General features: G+C 39.6%; 1 protein-coding gene across 2 annotated transcripts in view; it reads right to left on the bottom strand.

Annotated features, from left to right (window-relative positions):
* Positions 1 to 27,613, bottom strand: part of LOC106094855 (rho GTPase-activating protein gacZ) — an 87,098-nt gene that overhangs the window by 21,951 nt on the left and 37,534 nt on the right. The window contains exon 2 of one of the 2 annotated variants that reach the window (XM_059360267.1): positions 13,695 to 13,763. The exons of the other annotated variant lie outside the window; for it this stretch is intronic. Within the exon in view, the coding sequence (XP_059216250.1) occupies positions 13,695 to 13,763 (69 nt within the window). The remainder of the gene's footprint in view (positions 1 to 13,694; positions 13,764 to 27,613) is intronic. 2 annotated transcript variants of the gene reach the window in all.

The raw sequence follows: 27,613 nt of genomic DNA, 5'->3' as shown, positions 1-27,613 counted from the left end.
ATTTCCTATTACGATATCATATAGGTGTTTCGAAGCACCACGATCGTATTTTTGGAGCATTTCTTTCGACCAATCGACACGAGCCGTTTTGTGAGCGATTGACAAATTGTGTGGGATCCAAAGCGAACAAAATTTTTGACGGTCAAATGTTCATGCAATATTGAATATATGCTCGTCCCACTAATGCCTATGGTTGTCCCAATCTTGCAATATTGTTGGTTTTTGGAACAACAACTGATTTTGGACGACCTTCACGAAATTCATCTTGGATTAAATAACCTCGTTTGAATTCATCATACCATTGATAAGCACTGGTCTTTGATGGAGCTTAATAGTCAAAAATTTAATTGGAATTTAAAAATTTCAAAAATTTAAAATCGATGCCCTGTTGTTGACTTCATCCACGTCGTAAAAAATAATCGCACGAAAATGTTCACGATTTAATTAAATTTTTTGGGCGAGATGAATATTTAAAGTTACTGTAAACAATACAAATATCACTCGTATGTCAAAATGTTCTGAGTATGTACGAGTACAACCTCAAAAATATCAAGCTTTACGATAGAGCTCTCAGTTTGCAGATTGCAACACAAGGGTTTTCCATTCCCGAATTATAAAAGGCAACCCTCTATATATAAAAATGAATTTGTGTTTGTTTATTTGTGGGCTTGTAAATTTGTTTGTGTCGACTCAAAAACGGGAAAACCGATTTCTTTGAAATTTTTTACGGATTGTAGGGAGTGGTCCGGAAGGAGCAATAAGCAAATTATTATAAACAATGATTGTTTCTAATAATTTAAGAGCCAGACTTAGTCATAGATGAAAAAAGAAATAAATACAATAAAATTATAGAATAGAGAATTTAGAAGAAACAAGTAAAAAGACGTTAAGTTTGGCCGGGCCGAACTTTGGATACCCACCACCTTTCATGAAAAACCGGTGAAAACTATGTCCCCATAGTTATATCGAAATATGATCCGATTTGGACCAAATACTAATTGAACAATGACTTGTACTCACAAGTCATTGTTCAATTGCGTATATCAAAATATTGGTCTTTTTAGTACCTATATCTAAAAATAAACCGATCTGAACAATATACAATCTGGATGTAGAAAAGTCTATGTGTCAAATTTCAGTTAAATCGGATTTTAAAAGCGGACTTTAAAAGGGCCAAGACTTTAAATTGAGAGATCGATCAATAAGGCAGCTATATACAAATCTTGATCGATCTAGCTTAACTTAACTTAACTCTCTATCCCAAATTTCGGCAACATCGGGCAATAAATGCGCCTTTTATGGGTCCAAAGCCTTAAATCGAGGGATCGGTCTATATGGCAGCTATATCCAAATCTGATCCGATCTGGACCAAATTGACGAAAGATTTCGAAGGGCCTAACACAACTCAATGTCCCAAATTTCAGCAAAATCGGAAAATAAATGTGGCTTTGATCGGCAAGACCCTAAATCGGATGATCGGTCTGTATGACAGCAATATCCACATCTGGACCCATCTAGGTCAAATTAAAGAAGGATGTTGAAGGGCCTAAGACATCTCACTGTACCAAATTTCAGCAAAATCGGATAATAAATATGGCTTTGATGGGCTTAAGACCCTAAATCGGAGGATCGGTCTATATGGCAGCTATATCCAAATCTGGACCGATCTGGGCCAAATTAAAAAAGGACGTCGAAAGGCCATACAAAACTAACTGTCCCAAATTTCAGCAAAATCGGATAATAAATGTGGCTTTGATGGGCCTAAGATCTTAAATCGGAGGATTGCTCTATATGGCAGCTATATCCAAATCTGGACCGATCTGGGCCAAATTGACGAAGGATATCGAAGCGCCCAACACAACACACTGTCTCAAATTTCAGCAAAATCGGATAATAAATGTGGCTTTTATTGGCCTAAGACCCTAAATCGGTCTATATGGGGGCTATATCAAGATGTAGTCCGACACTTGTCCCTGAAAAATATCAGCATCGATCGTCGATCATCTTCTTATATATAAAAATCAAATTGTGTTAGTTAGTTAGTAAGTTAGTTAGTAAGTTAGTTAGTAAGTTAGTTAGTTTGTTTGTTTGTGTCTTCCTTATAGACTCAGAAACGACTGAACCGATTTTACTACTCTAAAAACCCTCTTATTTGAACCTCATATTGCAATAGTCACCAACCATTTCCTATTTGGGTGGTATTGTGGAGATTGGATGGCCCTATAGATTTCCAGAATATTGATATCAGATTCGTGCTTTACTCCCAAAGACCTTTCATTTGAGCCCCATATTGCTATGGTCGCAAATTTGTCCCCTTTGGGGGATGTTTTTGGGGAGAAGCGGCCCCCCAAACACTAGGTCCCATATTTGAATATCAGATTCAAATTCTACACTCAAATACATTTTATTTAAGCACCATAATCCCATGGTCAGTAAATTTGTTCTGTTTGGGGGTGTATTATGGAAGGGGTGGACCCCCAGAAACGTGGCCCCACATTTGGATATTCTACTCGCAAATACTTTTCATTTGAGTCTCATATTGACATGGTCGGTAAATATGTCCGATTTAGGGATGTTCTGGGGCTTAGGGTGGTCCCCCTAGCACTTGGTTCGACAATTGGATGTCAGATACGTTTTCTTATCCTAAATACCTTTCATTTGAGTCCCATATTGTCGTGATTGGTCTAAATATATGTTTGGTAGGTTTTAGGGTGGGGCGGCCCCCCTAGGTACCCCATCCGAAATTTGTATACCAAATTTTTATTTTTAGGGAACTATATGAGAGCACACAAAATTTCGTTGAAATCGCACCACCCATCTCCGAGATCTGGCGTTTCTTAAATTAGGGTAAGGGGAAGAGTCCGCCCCCTCTTCAGATATCAAAAAATTTAGTACACTATTTTCACCACGGGATCATTATGCATCATTAGCGCCATCTAATTTCTGTCTTCGATTGGGTTTAAATCCAATTGGTTATAGTTTATCCTATTAAAAACAGCCAGTAAATGGCTCTAATTTAGAGAAGCCAACATAAACAAAGAGATGACAGAGTGGTCAAAACTAAGCATACAGCATTTATTTTTGTTAGGACAACCTATCGGTCCTTTGAATAATGTAAATAAAATAAAATAAAGGAATTTCGTTGCGGTTGTTTGCGGTATTATTTTTTGACTTTCCCACCCAAGGCGGTGGGTAGTTTAAGTGCCAATCATTGCCCCCACCCCAAAAACCCGCCAAACGCCAGATCTCGCAGATGGGTGGCGCCAATTAGGCAAAATTTTGTGTGCTATCTCTTAATAAACTAAAAACCAAAATTTTGTATCAATCTCCGGTCGGGTACTAGGGGGGCCTCATTCCCAAAAGCTACAAATTATATATTTAGGCCAATCACGACAATATGAGGCTCAAATGAAATGTATTTGATATCAATCAGGTAAGAGCGTGGTACGTTCGGCCGGGCCGAATCCTATATACCCTCCACCATGGATCGCATTTGTTGAGTTCTTAGGCATAAAAAGAATATTGAATAAGAACTGTTATGCTATTGGAGATATATCAAGTTATAGTCCGATTCGGACCATAAATGAATGTTTTAGAAATCATTTTGTAATATTTCAGTTCATTCTAATAAGTATTGCGCCTTGTAGGGGCTCAAGATCAAAATCGGGAGATAAGTTTATATGGGAGCTCCATCAAGCTATTGATCGATTCAGACCATATTAGACACGTATGTAGAAGGTCGCGAGAGAAGCCGTTGTACAAAATTTCTGCCCCATCGGATGAGAATTGCGCCCTCTTAAGGCTCAAGAAGTCAAGATCCTAGATCGGTTTATATGGCAGTTATATCAGGTTATGTACCGATTTGAATCATACTTAGCACAGTTGTTACAAGTGATACCAAAACATCACTTGCAAAATTACAGCCAAATCGGATTAGAATTGTGCCCTCTAAAAACTGAAGAAGTCAAGACCCCAGGTTTATACGGCAGCTAAATCAGGTTATGACCCGATTTGCACAATACTTAGCATAGTTATTGCATCAATTGTGTAGAGCATCAATTGTGTTGAGTTCAAAATATCTTTCACGATTGCTCATCATATGCGACTCATTTGCGATTGGGCATTTTCAAAGCCATAGAAAACTTAAAGTGTGAACATTTTTATTTTAATAATTAATCTATTATATAACAAGTAAAAAGGCGTAAGTTCGGCCGGACCGAACTTTGGATACTCACCTCCTCGGGTATATATGTAAACCACCTTTCATCCAAAACCGGTGAAAATTGCATACCTTATGTCTCATAGCAGTTATATCGAAAGAGGGTCCGATTTGGACCAAATACTAAAGAGTACAAGTTATTCAATTTCAATTGTGTATAACAAACTATTGGTCTTTTTAGTACCTATATCTAAAAATAAACCAATCTGAACCTTATACAACTGAATGTAGAAAAACCAATCAAAACCACAAATCGGGACCAATCTGAGTGAAACTGAAGAAGGATGTCGAAGTGCCTAACACAACTCACTGTTCGAAATTGCGGCGACATCGGACAATAAATGCGCTTTTTATGGCCCCAAAGCCTAAAACCGAGAGATCGGTCTATATGGCAGCTATATCTAAATCGGGACCGATCTGAGTGAAATTGAAGAAGGATGTCGTTTATTGTCTGATGTCGCCGCAATTTGGGACAGTGAGTTGTGTTAGGCCGTTCGACAACCTTCTTCAACTTCACTCAGATTGGTCCCGATTTAGATATAGCTGCCATATAGACCGATCTCTCGATTTAAGGTTTTGGACCCATAAAAGACACATTTATTGTCCGATGTTGCCGAAATTTTGGACAGAGAGTTAAGTTAAGCCCCTCCACATATTTCTGCAATTTGGTCTAAATCGATCAAGATTTGCATATAGCTGCCATATAGACCGATCCCTCGATTTAAAGTCTTGGCCCCAAAAAAAGGCGCATTTATAAGCCGATTTAACCGAAATTTGACACATTGTTTTTTCTACATCCAGGTTGTATATGGTTCAGATCGGTTTTATTTTAGATATAGGTACTAAAAAGACCAATATTTTGTTATACACAATTGAACAATGACTGGTACTCATTAGTATTTGGTCAAAATCGGATCATATTTCGATATAACTATGGGGACATAAAGTATCCAATTTTCACAGGTTTTTTATGAAATGTGGTTTATATATATACCCGAGGTGGTGGGTATCCAAAGTTCGGCCCGGCCTAACTTAACGCCTTTTTACTTGTTTGGTGTTATCAATGCCACAGTCATCAAATTCAATTTAAGTTCAAAACTTACTAACAGATATTAAATTATGATTACTTCCGAACATGTTATTGTGAACTCAAGAAATCAAAATTATAAACATTTGAGTTACATATATTAAACTAAAATTTCAAATTTCTTTAAAAAGTTCACTCAGTATTAGGTTTCAGAAGAGGTATCTTTAAGGATTATATGCTTTTAACCACGTTTGGTAAAGTGCTTGCTTAGTGCTTGCTAAGTAAAATTACTAACACCAACTGAGTTTTGAACTATTTCATCTTTACTCATTATAATTTAGTTTTATTTGAATAAAGTACATTTTCTAACACCCTGTAAGTTTTTAATTAAATGTGAGTAAAGACCATGAACTAACGTGTATTATAAAATAAACTCGTATTTACGATAAGCATTGTTTTATATATAACTAGCCGAACCGGACCCGCTCCGCTGCGCCTTCTTTAACTCTCTTATATCTTTTTAGGGTGGGGACACTTTGCCCTGAATTCGTATATCGAATTCGTGCCATTGTTGTCTATGACGCTGAACGCGTTCGAATCCTGGCGAGAACATCGAACAAATCGGTGTTTATTTCCTTTAATGTTGGCGACATTTGAGAGGTACAATGCCATGCATGGTCATTTACAAAATTTTCCCTAAAGAAGTGTCGCACTGCCGTTCGGGCTCGGCAATAAAAAAAGGTCCCTTATCATTGAGTTTAAACTTGAATCGGAAAGCACTCATTAATGTGTGAGTACTTGCGCCTTCTCGGTTCCTGGTGGTAATGTTCTTCCTCAGGACAATATTCTCATTAGGGGAGGGACGGCACCTCAGATATATCGATTCAAATATAGATATCAAATTGGTGCTGCACTTCCAAATCCCTTTAATTTGAGCGCCACATTGCCATTGCCGGTAAAAATGAACCGTTTGGAGGGTGTTTTGGGGCTGGGGCTGCTATCGGCACTTTGCACTGAAAATATATACCAAATTCGCTCTTTATTCCCAACGGAAATAAAGTTCAATTTAGGGGGTGCTTTAAGGGCGTACCCCAATACACTTGGCTCCAAAATTGGATATCAAATTCGTTTGCTACTCTCAAATAGTAGCAAATGTCTATAATGTCATAATGGGTCAAATAACCCATTAGACGTATCTTTAGCGCCACAAAAACGCAAATTTTATTGTCATATTCGTAATCTACTCCCATTTGAGTCCCATATAACCATGATCGGCTAATATGCCCATTTGGGGGCATTTGGGGGTGGACGACTTCCCATTACTTGGACCTAATGTTTTATACCATATTTGTAATCTACTGGCTTATACTTTTCATTTGAGTCTCATTGCGAAATAAGCTTCGAATATATATGTTTAGAGGAGTTTTGGGGTTGGGGTGTCCCGCTGTATGGTATAAAAATGGGTTGTGTTTTTGGCATAATGGGGAGGGTCTCCCCCCCACCAAATCGGTTCTGCCGTTTTTCAGTCTATACGGAACAAACAAACCGAGTCGCATATATCCCTATTGGCTAATGTGCCCATATTGGGCGATTTTGTGGAGGTGGAGTGACCCCCTATACTTCGACATGAATTTGTATTCCTAATTCATTATCTGCCCCCGCATACTTTTCATTTGATACCCATATTGTCTTTATCGGTCAACTTTTGATTTTGGGTGATGTTTTGGGGAACGGTGGAGGGTCCCCCTCCTTCCGTTATCAATAAATTATAAAGCCTATTCCTATTTCCTTACCATATTCGTAATCTACTCCCGAATACCTTTCATTTGAGTCCCATTTTGTCATGATCGTGAAATAAACCCATTTTAAGGGGTCTTGGGGCAGGGGCGGCCCCTCAGATACTTGGACCCAACTTTTATTGTGAAATTCGTACTCTACTCTTGAATACCATTCATTTGAATCCCATATTGTCCCGATCGGTCCACTTTTATTTATGGGTAGTATCAAAAAATTATATAGCCTATGTTTCCTTCCAGACCAACCTACACAATCTGTGAAAATTGCAAGATAATCGGTTCAGCCGTTTTTGAGTCTATACGGAACAAACAAACACAAATTGAATTTTATATATAAGACTAACTGAGCCCGGCCCGCTCTGCTGCGCCCGTTTATGCTATGTTGGAGAGAAGTACTCTAAATTTGAACATTTCTGCGTAATTGTAGTTGAAAATGTATTCCAATTTTCCTATGGATTTTTCTACACTCAAGTACCTCTTATTTAAACAACACATTGCAATGGTCAGTAAAAGTCCTTCTTGTGGTGTGGTGGACCCCCAGACACTTGGTCCAAAAAATGAAAGTCAATTTCGTTCTCTATTCCCAAAGACCTTTCATTTAAGATCCATATTGCCATGGTCGGTATATACGTCCGATTTTAGGTGTTTTATAGTGGTGGGGTGACCCACGAAACACTTAGTTCCGCAATTGGATATCAGATTCGTTTTCTACTCTCAAATACCTTTAATTTGAGTTCCATATTGTAGTGGTTGGTCTATAAATCCGTTTGCCGGGTTTTGGGGGCGGGTGGCTCTCCTAAGCATCCCACCCCAGAATTTGATACCAAATATTTTGCTTTTAGATCCTTCCTATATTCCTTTATTTTATTTTTCTTTATTCAAAGGACCGATAGGTTGTCATAACAAAGATACATGCTGATGACCAATTTTTACCACTCTGCCCTCTCTCCGTTCATGTTGGCATGTTTTTAATTCGATCAACAAAATCCAATTGGATCAAACAATTTCAGTTGAAGACTGCCAGATGACGCTAATTTAAATGATAGTGGATTATATAGTATGGTGGTTGTCAATAAATAGTCATTCATAGACAACCACCATACCATATGACAACCTATTAAATAGTCATCAAGTCTTTTTTATACCCACCTCCGAAGGATGGGGGTATATTCATTTTATCTTTCCGTTTGCAACATATCAAAATACTCATTTTCGACACTTTAAAGTATATATATATTCTTGATCAGCGTAAAAATCTTAGACGATCTAGACATGTCCGTCCGTCTGTCTGTTGAAATCACGCTACAATCTTTAAAAATAGAGATATTGAGCTGAAACTTTGCACAGATTCTTTTTGAAATTTGGGACAGGGTGTTGTGTTAGGCCCTTCAAAATCCTTCGCCAAACTGGTTCAGATCGGCTCTGATTTGGATATAGCTGCCATATAGACAGATCCTCCGATATAGGGTCGTAGGCCCATAAAAGCCACATTTATTATCCGATTTAGCTGAAATTTAGGACAGTGAGTTGTGATAGGCCATTCAACTTCCTTTGTTAATTTGGCCTAGATCGGTTCAGATTTGGTTATAGCTGCCATATAGACCGATCCTCCGATTTAGGGTCTTAGGCCCATAAAAGCCGATTTTGATAAAATTTGGGACAGTGAATTAAGTTAAGCCCCTTGACATACTTCTGCAATATCGCACAGATCGGTCCAGATTCGGAAGCTGCCATATAGACCGGTATCTAGGTTTTGGGTCCATAAAAGGTGCATTTATTGTCCGATGTCGCTGAAATTTGAGGCAGTGAGTTTAGTTAGGCTCTTCGACGTCCTTCTTCAATTTGGCCCAAATCGGTCCAGATTTGGATATAGCTACCATGCAGACCGATATCTCGATTTAATGTCTTAGGCTCATAAAAATTTATAATCCGATTTCGCTGAAATTTGACACAGTGACCTATGTTAGGCTTTCGACATCCTTGTCGTATATGGTTCAGATCGGTTTATTTTTAGATATAGCTACTAAAAAGACCACTGATTTGTTATGCACAATTGAACAATTGGATTGTACTTATTAGTATTTGGTCCAAATCGGAACATATTTCGGTATTACTGCTATGGGAGGACATAAGGTATGAAACCTTCACCGGTTTTTGATGAAAGGTGATTTACATATATACCCGAGGTGGTGGGTATCCAAAGTTCGGCCCGGTCGAACTTTACGCTTTTTTACTTGTTTTTAAAAAATATTAAATTGCCATATTAAACGATTTGCTGTGGTAAAAAATTAATGTGCCAGTCTATATATTTGGTGCGGTGACGATAGATCTTACCGTGTAAAACTCTTGAACAAAAAAGTGTTGCCCAGAAACACGACGTTTGGTCTCGTCTATCACGCAGTGTCCCGTTAGGTCCGCTAGATATATGAGCAGAATAATGATATCAGATTCGCAGTACACAACCTTATACATTTCATTTATTCGCATATTGTCATGATTTGTGTTTACAGCCGTTCGGTGGAGGGCGCCTATATGAGGGTTGTGCCCCACACTGTCACTTGAGCACTAATTTGAATGACGCACTCAACTCAAAAAAATCTATCACTTGATTCCTCATTGTTTTGATAGGTCAAATGGCCTATTGGAGGCGATTTTAGGAGGTAAAACACCACCTAGTTTCTTGGACACAAAGGTTAATGTCATATTCGAAATATGCTCTCAAATGCCTATCATTTAAGTTTCATCAAGCTATGAGTGAGTAGTATTCCCATTTGGGGAGCTTATCGGGGATGGAGCGACTGTCAATTACTTGAACCCCGTTTTTTATGTCATATTTGTAGTCTACTCCCGAATACCTTTCATTTGAGTCCTATATTGATATATACGTCCAATATGTCTATTTGGAGCAGTTTGGGCTTGGGCTACTCCTTGGATACTTGAACCCAAGTTTTTATGCCACATTCGGTCTACTTACGGTCAACTTTCGATTTTGGGTGGGGGAGGATTTGCCCCCTTCGAACATCAACAAATTACATAGCCTATACCTTCTACTTGACCATATTCGTAATCTACTCGAGAATACCTTTCATTCGCGCCCCATATTGTCATTATTGTCCAATAAACCAATATGGGGGGTTTTGGGGACGGGGCGGCCCCCAATTACTTGGACTCAATTTTTAATATGGAAATCGTACTCTACTCTCGAATACCTTTCATTTAAGTCCCATATTGTCCCAATCGGTCCACTTTTAGTTTAGGGTGGTACTTTTGGGGTAAGTAGGAGGGTCCGCTCCACTTGCGATATCAAAAACTTATATAGCCTATTGCTCCTTCTGGGCCATCTTCGTTATCTACTCCCGAATACCTTTCATTCGATTCCCATTGTGCCATATCGTCCAATAAACCTATTTTGGGGAGTTTTTGGGATCGGGGCGGCACCCCAATTACTTGGACCCAATTTTTAATATGGAATTTGTACTCTACTCTTGAATTCCTTTCATTTAAGTCCCATATTGGTTCATTTTTATTTTTGGCTGGTACTTTTGGGGTAAGGGGGAGGGTCCGCCCCCAATGCGATATCAAAACCAATTATATAGCCTATTGCTCCTTCCGGACCACTCCCCACAATCTGTGAAAATTTCAAAGAAATCGGTTTAGCAGTTTTTGAGTCTATACGGAACAAACAAATTTAAAAACCCACAAACAAACAAACAAACATACAAACAAACAAACATACAAACAAACAAGCAAACAAGCAAACAAACATACAAACATACAAACAAACAAACATAAATTAATTAGATTTTAGGAAGAAGTTAATGTTTAGCTTATGGAATTTAGAAAAAGAAATATGTATGCTGTTTGCGACACAGTCGTTTTCCTGACTCATCAAATCAATTTCATTAGTTTTTGTCGATGCTGCAAGCAACGATAGCGTTGCAAGAAGTACATAGTGCCTCCCTAAAATTAACAAATAAAAGCGTGCTAAATTCGGCCGGGCCGAATCTTATATACCCTCCACCATGGATCGCATTTTTCGAGCTCTCGCCACGGTGTCTCTTTTTAGACAAAAAAAGGATAAAAGAAAAGAATTGCTATGTTATTGGAACAATATCAAGTTATGGTTCATTTCGGACCATAATTGAACTGAATAATGGAGACCATAGTAGAAGTCATTGTGTAAAATTTAGCCAAATCTAGTAAGAAATGCGCACTTTAGGGGCTGAAGAAGTAAAATAGGGAGGCCGATTTATAGGGAAGCTGCATTAGGCTATAAGCCGATTCATGCCATTTTGGACATGCATGTTAAAGATCATAAGAGAAGCCGCTGTACAAAATTTCAGCTTAATCGGATAATAATTGCGCCCTCTAGTGGATCAAGAAGTCAAAATCCCATATCGGTTTATATGGCAGCTATATCAGGTTATGGACCGATTTGAACTATTCTTAGCACAGTTGTTAAAAGTCATAACAAAACACCTCATGCAAATTTCAGTCAAATCGGATAATATTGGTTTGCCCAAAAAGTAATTGCGGATTTTTCATATAGTCGGCGTTGACAAATTTTTTCACAGCTTGTGACTCTGTAATTGCATTCTTTCTTCTGTCAGTTATCAGCTGTTACTTTAAGCTTGCTTTAGAAAAAAAGTGTAAAAAAAGTATATTTGATTAAAGTTCATTCTAAGTTTTATTTAAAATGCATTTACTTTCTTTTAAAAAATCCGCAATTACTTTTTGGGCAACCCAATAATAGCCTATTGCTCCTTCCGGACCACTCCCCACAATCTGTGAAAATTTCAAAGAAATCGGTTTAGCAGTTTTTGAGTCTATACGGAACAAACAAATTTAAAAACCCACAAACAAACAAACATACAAACAAACAAACATACAAACATACAAACAAACAAACATACAAACAAACAAGCAAACAAGCAAACAAACATACAAACATACAAACAAACAAACATAAATTAATTAGATTTTAGGAAGAAGTTAATGTTTAGCTTATGGAATTTAGAAAAAGAAATATGTATGTTGTTTGCGACACAGTCGTTTTCCTGACTCATCAAATCAATTTCATTAGTTTTTGTCGATGCTGCAAGCAACGATAGCGTTGCAAGAAGTACATAGTGCCTCCCTAAAATTAACAAGTAAAAGCGTGCTAAATTCGGCCGGGCCGAATCTTATATACCCTCCACCATGGATCGCATTTTTCGAGCTCTCGCCACGGTGTCTCTTTTTAGACAAAAAAAGGATAAAAGAAAAGAATTGCTATGTTATTGGAACAATATCAAGTTATGGTTCATTTCGGACCATAATTGAACTGAATAATGGAGACCATAGTAGAAGTCATTGTGTAAAATTTAGCCAAATCTAGTAAGAAATGCGCACTTTAGGGGCTGAAGAAGTAAAATAGGGAGGCCGATTTATAGGGAAGCTGCATTAGGCTATAAGCCGATTCATGCCATTTTGGACATGCATGTTAAAGATCATAAGAGAAGCCGCTGTACAAAATTTCAGCTTAATCGGATAATAATTGCGCCCTCTAGTGGATCAAGAAGTCAAAATCCCATATCGGTTTATATGGCAGCTATATCAGGTTATGGACCGATTTGAACTATTCTTAGCACAGTTGTTAAAAGTCATAACAAAACACCTCATGCAAATTTCAGTCAAATCGGATAATATTGGTTTGCCCAAAAAGTAATTGCGGATTTTTCATATAGTCGGCGTTGACAAATTTTTTCACAGCTTGTGACTCTGTAATTGCATTCTTTCTTCTGTCAGTTATCAGCTGTTACTTTAAGCTTGCTTTAGAAAAAAAGTGTAAAAAAAGTATATTTGATTAAAGTTCATTCTAAGTTTTATTTAAAATGCATTTACTTTCTTTTAAAAAATCCGCAATTACTTTTTGGGCAACCCAATAATTGCGTCCTCTAGAGGCTCAAGAAGTCAAAACCCCATATCGGTTTATATAGCAGCTATATCAGGTTATGGACCGATTTGAACTATTCTTAGCACAGTTGTTTAAAGTCATAACAAAATATTTCATGCAAAATTTCAGCCAAATCGGATAAGAATTATGCCCTCTAGCGGCTCAAGAAGTCAAGATCCCAAATCGTTTTATATGGCAGCTATATCAAAACGTGGACCGATATAGCCCACTTACAATCCCAACCGACCTACACTAATAAAAGTATTTGTGCAAAATTTCATGCGGCTAGCTTTACTCCTTCGAAAGACAGCGTGCTTTCGACAGACAGAGGGACGGACGGAATGACAGACGGACGGACATGGCTAGTTCGACTTAAAATGACATGACGGTCAAGAATATGTAGGCTTTATAGGGTCTTAGACGAATATTTGGAGGATTTACAAACAGAATGACGAAATTAGTATACCCCCATCATATGGTGGAGGGTATAAAAAGTTATGTTGAATCTCTTCGTTGGCTTGATTTTGATGGATGTAATCATTCAAATTTAGGCCAATCTCAAAACAGACTGGTTATTTTGGAGCCATTGTCATACTGTGATCATTTACATGATAACAAGCCCACAAAACTCCACTGAAAATTTAGCGTTAACTTGAAAATCTCCAAGGAAGAGAAGAAAATTTAACGGTAAAGATGTAAAAACTGGGGTAAACTTACAATTTCAGTTTTAACATCCTCGGCACTGATGTTACAGTACTCGCTGCTATCAAAATCGGAGTTACGTGTCTGCAAAACAAGAAAAAAGAGAAATGCATTAATGAATCTTGGTTGTGGTCTGTGGCATTGACAACGACAGTCAGGCTGCCCGCCAGCCAACGAGTAGGTTGTGAAAAGACTGTCTGTCTCTTTGCCTGTCGTTCGCTGATGGTGGTGTTGGCCATAACACAAATGCTACCAAAAGGAAAAAAAGCAGAATGGAAGGACAAAAGTCTGGCGGTGCCGAGTGTATAATACCACACACCTACCGTATAAGTACAATGCGGGAGCTATATCTAATTCAGAATCAATTTAGATGGACCTCGGCCAATGTTTTCAGATGGATTATTAAACAGTCCGGTTCAAATTTCAAACACTTATGTTCAAACTGTAATAAATACGTTTGACAAATGACAATATTATTGGAAATTAGTAAATCTGACTAACATATATATGGGAGCTTTATCTAAATCTGAACCGATCTGGAGCTTACTACGTATATATAGTGGTAGTCGTCGAGAAAAACGTTGTACAAGGTTTTGGCAATAAATGATGTGAAATACCATGCTAACTTGACTAATATTTAGTTTAACAATATAAGTGCCTTTGTCCGAATCCGATATGATCTTTATTGGTCTACGAATTTAAGTTTGGATGTAAGGTGTACTCCATTCTTCAAATACTTTATTTCAGCCCTATATTCTCATGACATCTGATTTAGAGGTGTTTTCGGGGGTGAGATGGTCCCCCAGGCACATGGCAATGAAAAAATATCAGCATCGTGCTCTTCTTTCAAAAACATTTATTTAAACCCCATATTGCCATTGGTTTAGAGGAGTTATACGATGAGGCGTCCCCCGAACACATGGCCCAAAATAGGTTTTCAAATTTGTTTTCTGATCCTAAATATCACATAATGGCATGGTCGACAAATTTTACCCTTTGCGGGGTGTTTTGAGGAAGGGGTGATGCCCTAAATACATGGTCCTAAATTTGGATATCAAATTCGTATTCTACTCTCAAATACCTTTATTTGAGCCCCATTTTGCGATGGTCACTAAAAAATAACTCAAATAACTTAAATAACTTTTATTTAAGCCCCATATTCCCATGGGCAGTAAATAAGTCCTGTTTGGGGGGTGTTTTGGGGAGAGGGGGTCCACCGCCAGAAACGTGGTCCCACATTTGGATATCAGATTCGTATTCTACTCGCAAATACCTTTCATTTGAGTCCCATATTGCCATGATCGGTAAATATTTCCGATTTAGGGGTGTTTGGGGGTGGGGTGGTGTTGTGGGGTGGTGTTGTGGGGTGGTGTTGTGGGGTGGTGTTGTGGGGTGGTGTTGTGGTGTGGGGTGGGGTGGTGTTGTGGGGTGGGGTGGTGTTGTGGGGTGGGGTGGTGTTGTGGGGTGGGGTGGTGTTGTGGGGTGGGGTGGTGTTGTGGGGTGGGGTGGTGTTGTGGGGTGGGGTGGTGTTGTGGGGTGGGGTGGTGTTGTGGGGTGGGGTGGTGTTGTGGGGTGGGGTGGTGTTGTGGGGTGGGGTGGTGTTGTGGGGTGGGGTGGTGTTGTGGGGTGGGGTGGTGTTGTGGGGTGGGGTGGTGTTGTGGGGTGGGGTGGTGTTGTGGGGTGGTGTTGTGGGGTGGGGTGGTGTTGTGGGGTGGGGTGGTGTTGTGGGGTGGGGTGGTGTTGTGGGGTGGGGTGGTGTTGTGGGGTGGGGTGGTGTTGTGGGGTGGGGTGGTGTTGTGGGGTGGGGTGGTGTTGTGGGGTGGGGTGGTGTTGTGGGGTGGGGTGGTCCCATAGACACTTTTCCGAATATTGATATCAAATTCGTGCTTTGCTCCCAAAGACCTTTCATTTGGGCCCCATATTGCTATGGTCGTAAATTTGTCCCCTTTGGGGGATGTTTTTGGTGAAAGGCGGCCCCCCAAACACTTGGTCCCATATTCGGATATCGGGGGTCCACCGCCTGAAACGTGGTTCCACATTTGGATATCAGATTCGTATTCTATTCGCAAATACCTTTCATTTGAGTCCCATATTGCCATGATCGGTAAATATTTCCGATTTAGGGGTGTTTTGGGGGTTGGGTGGTGTTGTGCGGATGGGGTGGTGTTGTGGGTGTGGGGTGGTCCCATAGACACTTTTCCCGAATATTGATATCAAATTCGTGCTTGCTCCCAAAGACCTTTCTTTTGGGTCCCATATTGCTATGGTCGTAAATTTGTCCCCTTTGGGGGATGTTTTTGGTGAAAGGCGGCCCCCAAACACTTGGTCCCATATTTGGATATCAGATTAGTATTCTACATTCAAATACCTTTTATTTAAGCCCCATATTCCCATGGTCAGTAAATAAGTCCAGTTTGGGGGGTGTTTTGGGAAAGGGGTGGACACCCAGAAGCGTGGTCCCACATTTGGATATCAGATTCGTATTCTACTCGCAAAAACCTTTATTTGAGTCCCATATTGCCATGGTCGGTAAATATGTCCGATTTAGGGGTGTTTTGGGGCTTGGGGTGGTCCCCCTAGCACTTGGTCCGACAATTGGTTATCAGATACGTTTTCTTATCCTAAATACCTTTCATTTGAGTCCCATATTGTCGTGATTGGTCTAAATATATGATTGGTAGGTTTTAGGGTGGGCGGCCCCCCTAGGTACCCATCCGAAATTTGGATACCAAATTTTTATTTTTAGGGTACTATATGAGAGCACACAAAATTTCGCATAAATCGCACCACCCGTCTCCGAGATCTGGCGTTTCTGACCGCACCATCTGTGAAAATTTCAAGAAAATTGGTTCAGCCGTTCAGGCGGCATCTCTGAATCGTGTGCCATATTTAGGGAAACCAGACAGTAATGAGACTTGTTTATTGCAAGGCTGGCTACTACTAAATCTTCAGTGCTTAATGACGGCAGAAGAAAAACATTTAGACTACTCTTTGCAAGAATACAGGCTCTGTGTCTCCCATTCCCCGTACCCTTGAGTGGTTTAATTTGCGGAATTCTTAGCCAACTAACCATTCCTCCACACATCCAGTGTTCCTCGAAAAGAATCATGTCAAATCAGGAGGGTATTTAGTCCCCCCGAAGCGAAGTGAAAGAATAGTGGAGATTTATCTGTACAAACCGGACCATAGTCAGAACTTCCACCACCGTTGCGTTAGTTTCGTCTTCTGATGCCGCCAGGAGTTCATCCTCAGCGGCAGGTGAGAAAACAGTGGAACCACTCTTCCTCAGTACATTGGGCACTTGCGGTATGGACGATACCTCCATTGATGCTTCACTAGCTGCTGATGTCGAAGTACTTTTTGAGTTCCTCGCTTCCCCGTTGGCGCACTCCTAGCCTAGTCTTCTATAGACCATCAGTTTTAACTTGTTGAATCCGTAGGATACAACCCCTTCAGATTTGTTGAAGTCCGCAAGACAGCCGGAGTTTAGTAGGAATACTGTATGTCTCCAGTGACTATCAGCCTCATCCAATCCAATCTCATCCAGTCGATGGTTGAATAATTGGGATTACATTCCCTAAGTCTTCCAAGTATCGATTCAGGATCTGAGGGAATCTTTCGTATTCAAGCATGCGCCATTGGTCGAGAAGGAATAGTGCTGAACCTGGCAAGATCTCACCAATCTCTTTTAGCGCACGACGATACATGTATCGGCCCCGATACCAGCCTGTATCGTCACAAACTGGAGGAGACCCCGGAAATTTCGCAAGGACATCAAAGTGTACTGATGACAATCCATTGACTATCCCGATCCAATTATTCCTAAGTACGCAGCCCTGTTCTTCTCCCTTGTCGACAACTGCCTTAACCAAACTGTCTCTAGCGACATTAGCAAAGGTTCTTGGACCAATTCTACTATTGTTCGCACTAGCTCTTTTAGGCATGGAATTCACTCCAGGTGACCGCAGCCTTTCGGCTGACAGCGGTGCAGTTTCCGAATCAAGACGAATCTCGAGACCAATCTTGGGAGTCTCTCCCTCTATTAGTGAGAGTCTTTGGATCATTAGCACCAAGCCTCTCAATAAACCTGAGAGCGATGCGTCTTCTGTTATTCCAACCTCTAAAAAAACGTGTTTGATTGCCGGGGAAGGCAGATGGCCTAGGCAAATTAAAGGCATTCGAAGAAAGAATAGGTTCGACCTTGTCCTTAAGACTCGAACCAGGTGTCTGCGTCAAAAGCCCCTGCTGACCAGTCGGCTAGTGGAGCCTAGAGCAGCTGGTCCACCAGTCGAGGTTTCAGTAGCAGACAACATGCTACGGCCTGATACCACCACCGCAGCTGTTGGCTCATTGAAGTCCATTCTAATCCTACTCCCGGGACCAAAATCTACCGCTCCTCTGAAAACAGGACAAAGGAACACAAAATTTCTTTGCACATCCGAAATCATCATTAGTTTTATCGTTAGACTAGCTGAACCGGGCCCGCTCCGCTGCGCCTTCTTTTACTTTATATGGAATAGCATAACAAATATATACATTTTCGTTGGTATATTTATTTTCGACAATTAAAGAGCTTTTAGTGAAATACCATGCCACGAAAACGGTATATCGCTTGACAAACAGTTTAACCATATAAGTGCATTTATCTGAACCCCATATGATCTTTATTGGGCTACGAATTTAAGTTCGGATGTAAGGTGTACTCCATTCTTAAAATACTTTATTTCAGCCCGATATTCTCATGATATCTGATTAAGTGGTGTTTTTGGGGGTGAGTTGGTCCCCCAGACACTTGGCCCTGAATAAATATCAGCATCGTGCTCTTCTTTTATATACCATTTATTTAAACCCCATATTGCCATTGGTTTAGGGGAGTTTACACGATGAGGCGTCCCCCAAACACATGGCCCCAAAATAGGTTATCAAATTCGTTTTCTGATTTCAAGTACCTTTCATTTGAGCCACAAATACATGGTCCTGCATTTGGATATCAAATTCATATTCTACTCCCAATACCTTTATTTAAGCACCATATTGCAATGGTCAGTAAAAATTGCGGTTTGTGTTGTATTTTGGGAAAAGGGTAGACCCCCCTTGCTCTACCCCCCCCCCATTTCCTTTTATTTAATCCCCACATTTAGAGGTATTTTGGGGAGTAGGGTGGTCCCCCAAACACTAAGCCCTGAAAATACATCAGCAACGTGCTCTATTCTTATATGTTTGATCCCCATATTGCCATTGGCCTCTCAAAATTGGATATGAAATTAGTTTTCAAATCTCAAATACTATTCACTTAAACCCCTTATTGAAAAAGCCAGCAAATATGTCCGGTTTGGGGTATAGGCCCTAACAACTATGAATATCGAGCTCCACTGTCTTGAAGACCCAAATTGTTTTAGTGAGCAAATACGGTTGTTATGGTGGTGGAACGTCCCCTAGACAGTTGGTCCCGAATGTTGATGACAGATTCATGGTCTTTGGGGGATGTTTTGGGGAATGGGGCGGCCACTCAGTGACTTGGCTTTGATAATATATATCAGATTCGTGTTCTACTCTAAAATACCTCTTGTTTGAGCCTCATATTGCAATATCAGCAAATACTTCCTATTTGGGTGGTGTTATGGTGTGTTATTGCCATGATCAGTAAATAAGTTTTGTTTGGGGGATGTTTTAGGGAAGGGGAGGACCCCTAAAAACTTTGTCCAACTTTTGGATATCCGATTCGTATTTTACTCGCATTCATTTGCGTCCCACATTGTCATGGTCGGTAAATATGTCCGATTTAGGGGTGTTTTAGGGGTTGGGGTGGTCAGTTACGTTTTCTAATCTTAAATACTTTTCATTTGAGTCCCATATTTTCGCGATTGGTGTATATATATATTTGGTAGGTTTAAAGGTGGGTACACCTCCTAGGTACCCCATTCGAAAATTGAGTATCAAATTTTTGTTTGTAGGTTACTATAAGAGAATACACAAAATTTCGCTTAATCGCACCACCAATCTCCAAGATCTGGCGTTTCTGAAAATTAGGGTAAAATGTGGTACCCTATTAATACCACGGGATCATTATGCACCTTCAGGGCAAAATTTCAATAAAATCGGTTCAGCCGTTGTAGAGTCTATTTATTAGGAACACACAAACAAACAAACAAACACAAATTGATTTTTATAAATAAGAAGATTGGGCTATAAAATTATTTTGTCAAATTTTCGCCGACCTAGCTAGAATTTTGATGACGTTTTTTTTGTAATAATATTTTCCGATGGCTTTAATTTATCTCATATTGGTTACATAATTTCAACAGAATATTTTCCCGATTTCCACAATCGGTTTTAAATGCTATTTATTGCCATAAAATAATATGCACTCAAATTGAAAACATCAAGCAAACATTATTTTTAGGTGCATTTGAAGCAAATACATTTTGACTAATTTAAACAAGTAAAATCGTGCTAAGTTTGGCCGGGCTGAATCTTATATACCCTCCACAATGGATCGCATCTGTCAAGTTCTTTTCCCGGCATCTCTTCTTAGGCACAAAAAGAATAAAAGAAAAGATTTGCTCTGCTATTAAAACGATATCAAGATATGGTTCGGTTTGGACCACAATTAAATTATATGTTGGAGACCTGTGTAAAATGTCAACCAATTCTAATAAGAATTGCGCCCTTTGGGGGCTCAAGAAGTAAAATAGAGAGATCCATTTATATGGGAGCTGTATCGGGCTATAGACCGATTCAGATCATAATAAACACGTATGTTGATGGTCATGAGAGGATCCGTCGTACAAAATTTCAGGCAAATCGGATAATAATTGCGACCTCTAGAAGCCCAAGAAGTCAAGATCCCAGATCGGTTTATATGGCAGCTATATCAGGTTATGAACCGATTTGAACCTTATTTGACACAGTAGTTGATAGTAAGAATAAAATACGTCATGCAAAATTGCAACCAAATCGGAGAGGAATTGCGCCCCCTAGAAGCTCAAGAAGTCAAGTCCCCAGATCTGTTTATATGACAGCTATATCAGTTTATGAACCGATTTGAACCATTTTTGGCACAGTTGTTGGATATTATAACAAAATACTTCGTGTAAAAATTCATTTAAATCGGATAAGAATTGCGCCCTCTAGAGGCTCAAGAAGTCAAGACTCAAGATCGGTTTATATGGCAGCTATATCAGGTCATGGACCGATTTGAACCACACTTGGCACAGTTGTTGGATATCATAAAAAAACACGTAGTGCAAAATTTCGTTCCAATGGGGTAAGAATTGCGCCCTCTAGAGGCTTAAGAAGTCGAGACCCAAGATCGGTTTATATGGCAGCTACATCAAAACATGGACCGATAGTATTTGTGCAAAATTTCAAGCGGCTAGCTTTACTCCTTCGGAAGTTAGCGTGCTTTTGACAGCCAGACGGACGGACGGACATGGCTAGATTGACATAAAATGTCGCGACGATCAAGAATATATATACTTTATGGGGTCTCAGACGAATATTTCGAGTAGTTATAAAGAGAGTGACGAAGTTAGTATACCCCCCCTCCTATGGTGGGGGGTATAAAAACTCAGGCCAAGTTCGAGCTGCCTGTTTCATAGGGAATCGACTCATTCGTATGTTGATGGTCTTTTCTTATATCCTTTTTTGCCTAAGAAGAGATGCCGGAAGAAGAACTCGACAAATGCGATCCATGGTGGAGGATATACAATATAAGATTCGGCCCGGCCGAACTTAGCACGCTTTTACTTGTTTTATCTTATTTACACGCGGATGGCTCCACATTTGGTTTTCGTTGTGGTAGCCACATTTTTGTGTGGTGGTGGTGTAGGTGAGCAAGCTCGTTCTGGTCTAAAGGATCGATCGCTGTGGGAATAGGGTGGCCATTGGTTATTTAAAGGCGTCAATTACTCGCCTTGTCATATCGAGCATCATAGACACTCAATATTTGTGAAAGAGCCGGTGCCGCCCGGCCTTTCCATTGCAGCCGCTCCGTTTGGAGCATTTCACTATCCACAACCTGTGGATGCGTCCAGTTAAGCTTCTCGTGACATGGTGAACACCACACAGATCGGACCCCAATGTTCCAGCCTGCGTGGAGCTCACAGCTATCCCGTGCCGGGTCCACCGTTTGATGACATACATATATAGATTCAAGCTTGTCATTTGCAATGTGTCAGTTTTATTCCATCGAACTTTAAATTCGTTCAATTAAAAGACATTAAAGGTACAATATCTATGAAACCACAGCATTAGCACTCCAAGTACGTTGTGCATTCATCACTCTGTTGGACATTGGTTAGTACAACCAAGCAGAGAAGTAGAAATCGAGCTGATGCAACGTAAGCTCGATTGCGGGCAGGAAGTTTACTTGGTGGGGTTCGGTGGGGGTCTGTATATAGCAAGAGCTACAGTAAGGCGACACATTCACGGTTTGTATAGCTTATCAGTTGTGAAGCAGCAGCAGCATGTTGTGGTGAAAACCACAAAAGCACAGCAACACAAAGCGGCAGCAGCAAGACCGAAAGCTGCAATAACAACAACAACAGTGTTCAAAAGCAAGTAAATAAGCACGGCGCACCGTCATCAGAAACCAACCAACATACACCGACACTACCCCACTATAGTATCGTACCGCATTCGTACGTGCATCCATGAGTAGGTGTGCGAGTATGCGTATATGCAGATATGGCAGCGCTACAGAAGGCTGAGTGCCTCATTTAATGAGTTAGTGGCTGACTGTCTGCCTGGCTGACAGATAGACGGACGACTGAATGCTGGTGTGTATATTATGCGGACTGGACTGCTTCACGTGTGTTGATATAAAATTAACACAAAGCCCAGTAACAACAACAATGTCGACACCGCGGCAATAACGCTGCAACAACAACTACGAAAATGTGCGAGGAAAAAATTACGTCGTATTAGCTTAAAAAAGCTAACGACACAAACACAACAGAATCTCTCAGCAGAGAGATATATACGGTGGGGCAAAATAATGGCACAAAAAAGAGAAGTGAGCAGTAGGCATGCACTCAGAGAAATTGGTCAATAAAAACAACGAAGATGTTTGCTGTAACAGCAGAAAGATTGCTGAATAGGGGACAGCAGTAATATTTTGCCAAAACATCAAACATTTTCTGATGTTTTCAAACAGTGAAAAGTTAAAAAGAACCCAAAAAATTTCATAAATATTTAAATTTTTTTATATTCCATTTTATCTTTCAATTCTGCAAGCATATAACATACATTTTTTCCAATTTTCTATAATTTACTAATTTTTACCAATAATTACCACTATTAAAGTTTTGCTTTTAAACAAAATAATTAACGCCTAAAATTGGAATTTTTTTAATAATATATAGCAAATGTTCCAATTGTTATTTAGAAGTTCAAAAATTTTATGCGGATTGATTCAAAAGTTTAAAATTTATTTAAATATCAGCAGACAGTGTTTGCTGTTATTAGCAGACTATTTTTTCTGGGTGTGCTATTCTGTTCAACTTTCGGAATAATTGCGAAAAACTTTACCAAAATATCATAATTTTGTTAAACATGATGAAATATTTTTGCCTGTTAAGGCGAAAATCATTATCTTATAATTCTCATTTCATTTCTCTTTCGAGACGAGCTTACTGATCGAAGAATTTTGCAATGGAAGAGTAAAGCCCGAAGATACCACAACACCAACCATAGTATGACGTGTTTCGATTCTTGGTGATATGAATTTTTTTATCCTAGCACAGTCTTACCTTCATATAACACTAGGATTTATTGTTTTTAAGTTCTCCTTTTAAGCCATTAGCGTAAAAAAGGTTTTATTTATTTCATAAAAAAAAAACTTCTTCACAAAAAGGTGTCGCACTGTGCCACGCCGTTCGGACTCGCCTATAAAAAGAAAGCCCCTTATCATTGAGCCTAAACTTTAATCGGAGAGCACTCAATGATATGTGAGAAGTTTTCCTCAGTTCCTTAATGGATGTTTAATGGACAAATTTGGAATATGGAAATTTAAATCATATGTTTTTGATCATATATGGTTTTCGCATGAAAATAGCAACAGAATATGAACCCTTAGAGTCTAACTCCAATCAAAATTTACCCCGATTTATGTTTAAATTAAATTTGCAAATTTGTTAATCAATAATACATATTATGTTAAGCACCGATTTTAGGAAATTTTTTAATTGAATGTACAAATTTCTTAATTAAACCTAATTTAAAATTTTTTGTGTGGTTTAGGTGTATGTCAGTGGTGGCATGAGGAGGATTAATATCCGCATCCGCATTTCAACCTAACAAGGGGTGTTATTGGAGAGCAAGGCCTTTCCTTTTCAAAGTGATGCCTACAGACGTCTTTTATTAGAAGGCCCAACTATAAAAGATGACACATGATCTCTCTACTTTAATTGAGAGAGTCAATATATATAATTTCGTATTTTTGTACCCTCCACCATAGGATGAGGGTATACTAATTTCGCCATTCTGTTTGTAACTACTCGAAATATGCGTATGAGACCCCATAATTCTTGATCGTCGTGACATTTTATGTCGATCTAGCCATGTCCGTTCGTCTGTGTGGAGTAAAGCTAGGCGCTTGAAATTTTGCACAAATACTTTTTATTAGTGTAAGTCGGTTGGGATTGTAAATGGGCTAAATCGGTCCATGTTTTGATATAGCTGCCATATTAACCGATCTTGGGTCTTGACTTCTTGATCTTCTAGAGGGCGCAATTCCCGTCCGATTTGACTGAAATTTTCCACATGGTGTTTTGGTACCACTTCCAACAACTGTTTTAAAAGGCGCAATTCTTATCCGATTTGGTTGCAATTTTGCACATGGTATTTTGGTATCACTTCCAACCTTTGTACGAAGTATGGTCCAAATCGGTTCATAACCAGGTATTGGTGCCATATAAACCGATCTTGGATCTTGATTTCTTGAGCCTATAGAGGGCGCAATTTTCAATAGATTTGGCTAAAATTTTGCATAAGGTGTTTTGATATGACTACCAAAAACTGTGATGAGTTTGGCGCAAATCGGTGCATAACCTGGTATAGCTGCCATATAAACCGATCTGGGTCCTCGACTTCTTGAGCCTCTAAAGAGAGCAATGCTTATCCGATTTAGCACACATTTTTTACAACGGCTTCTTCCATAGTCCTCAATATACGTGTGTAATATGGTCGAAATCGATGTATAGCTTGATATAGCTCACATATAAACCGATCTCCCGATTTTGCTTGTTGAGACCCTACAAGGTGCAATTCTTATCCAAATGGACTGAAATATTACACAATGACTTCTACAATGGCCAGCATTCAATTCATTTATGGTCCGAATCGGACTATAACTTGATATTGCTCCAATAGCATAAAAGTTTTTATTCATTGTTTGCTTTAAAAGAGATGGCGCGCAAAGAACTCGACAAATGCGATCCATGGTTGAGGGTATATAAGACTCGGCCCGGCCGAACTTAGCACGCTCTTTCTTGTTTAATTTATTCGCATCACAATATTAATTATCGAAAATTATAAGAAAGTTTGAAAAAAACAGCAGTTTTTGTCTGCTGAAAATGAGAAAGCAGACGTGACTGTTTTTTTTTTAGCTGCATAGGGCTATTATGTAGGAAACTTTTCGGTCTGCTATATTAGCTAACAAAATCTGCTGCTTTGACTACAAAACCTAAGAGCTAAAATATTGAATACATATTACTACTAAACCGAAAAAACAACATGTTGTACGAAGAAAAAACATTATTCTGCAATTAGACTATACTTTTTTAATTTATTTTGGCTGTGATAAGCTATCGATCGAAGATTTCTGCAATGGAAAAGAGAACCACCAACCCTACCATGATCATGTAATTTGCCCCGTTTGACGCCTCTATTTGGCGTTCTTATAAGACAATGGTACAAAAAAAATTCATGAGTTAAATTCGGAGATAATCCGACAAATTAACGGCATTGTATCTGAACTGTGCTCAATATGTGGACTATAGAAAAAGAGATACTCACCGACACAGTGGTGAGTATTTGGTCGAAATTTTGTGTCAGAAAATTGTTATTGTTTATAACACGGAGTGCATCGAAAATATGTTAGCAAAATGTTTACCTCCTCATCTGAATGCTGCAATACTTAAAACGTCAAGAATCTTTTCCGAAATAAACAAAGCTTTCTATCAGATTTGATTAAAATGAAATGCTTCTTGTTTCCCCAACCTGCAATGAACTAACCATGTTCTTACAAAGTTATATAAATACGTAAAGCATGCAAGCAAGTTAATGTAATTTATTGGCAAGAAAGGTTAGGTTAGGTTTAAGTGGCAGTCTGCCATCAGACTCACTTAGACGTTTTCGTCCATTGTCGAACCACAGGAACAGAAGAAGGAAGATGCCTTCTAGTTCCTACCGTTGAACCATCCAGATCGCTTTAAAAAGCCCAATAACTTGCGAATGTTTACATCTGCTAAATCAGACAGCTACTCAAAGAAATGAGAACCTATAGTGTAACTCCTTCTAACTGCTAGTGCGGGACACACACACAGTAGGTGTTCTATTGTCTCTTCTTCTTCGATGTCCTCACAGCTTCTGTCGTTGCTGGCAACCTTCAGTCTGTCAGCATGTTTTCCGATTAGACAGTGACCTGTCATGGCGGACACCAAGACTGAGACGTCTGTTCTAGCCAATGACAGCAAAGCAGTAGACCTCTTCAAGTCTAGATTAGGCCACATAGTTTTGGAATGCTCACAGATCCTCTTTGTGACCATCTATCATTCGTTGCCCTTCGGGCCTGGTCCTAAAAACATAGCTTATATGTCGCCAGAGGCATACCCATAGATTCCAGTGTCCCAGGAATGTATAGGGTAGTTCCTAATCTCGCAAGCTCGTCTGTTCAGCTATCTCGTTGAGAGATCTGCGACAGTCGAGGGCGTTTTTGTGTTCAGAAATACGTTCTTCAGGGATTTAATGGCTGCCTGGCTGTCTGAGAAGATATTAATGCCAATCATCGTAATGACATTATATCTTAGCCATTCCACCACTTCCTTAATTGCAAGGATCTCAGCTTGATACACCCCGCAGTGGTCGGGTAACCTCTTCGATATGACCAGTTCTAGATCTTTAGAGTACACCCCAAAGCCCACCTGGTCGTTAGTTTGGAACCATCGGTAAAGAAGTCTATGTAACTGCTGTTACCAGGGATATCGTAGTTCCAATCGGTTCTATCAGGAATAGTGGTACAGTTTTCTTTATCAAAAAGCGGCTCAGGTAGGGTGTAATCCACACTGCCTTGAACATCGGATATTGTATCAAGCATAACACAGTGTCCGTAGCCGCCACATGACCAATGAGAAAGCACCCTTAATCTCACGGCAGTGGTCGCTGCAATTTGGGTAGCCACAATGTCCAGAGGCATAAGATGTAGCATTCAATTCAGTGCATCAGATGGTGTCGTCCTCAGCGCGGCTGTGATGCACAAACAAGCCATCGTATGGATCCGGTTAAGTATTGGATAGTAGGTGGATTTTTGAAGCACCATCCACCAGACCACAACACCATATACCATAGTAGGTTTGAAAACTGCAATATATACCCAATGCATGACACGCGGTCTAAACTCCCAACTTTTGCCAATGGCTCTCTTGCAGGTGTATGGGGCAAGAGTGGCCCTTCTTGCCCTTTCCAAAATATTGGAATTGAAGTTCAAATTCCTGTCCAGCAAAGCACCCAGGTATTTCGTACTTTCTGTAAATGGATCATTCTCTCCGTCCAAGGAGACAGGTTCCACTGTAAACAACTTGTATTTCCTGCTGAAAAGAACTACTTCTGTCTTGCACGGATTTATACCCAGACCACTTTCGGTAGCCCACTTTACTGTTACATGTAGATCTTCCTGAAGTATATCTCTTAGAGTTCTGGGAAACTTTCCCTAA

This window comes from Stomoxys calcitrans, chromosome 1 (assembly GCF_963082655.1).
Source record: "Stomoxys calcitrans chromosome 1, idStoCalc2.1, whole genome shotgun sequence".
NCBI lineage: Eukaryota > Metazoa > Arthropoda > Insecta > Diptera > Muscidae > Stomoxys > Stomoxys calcitrans.
This window is presented reverse-complemented; position numbering and strand designations above follow the sequence as displayed.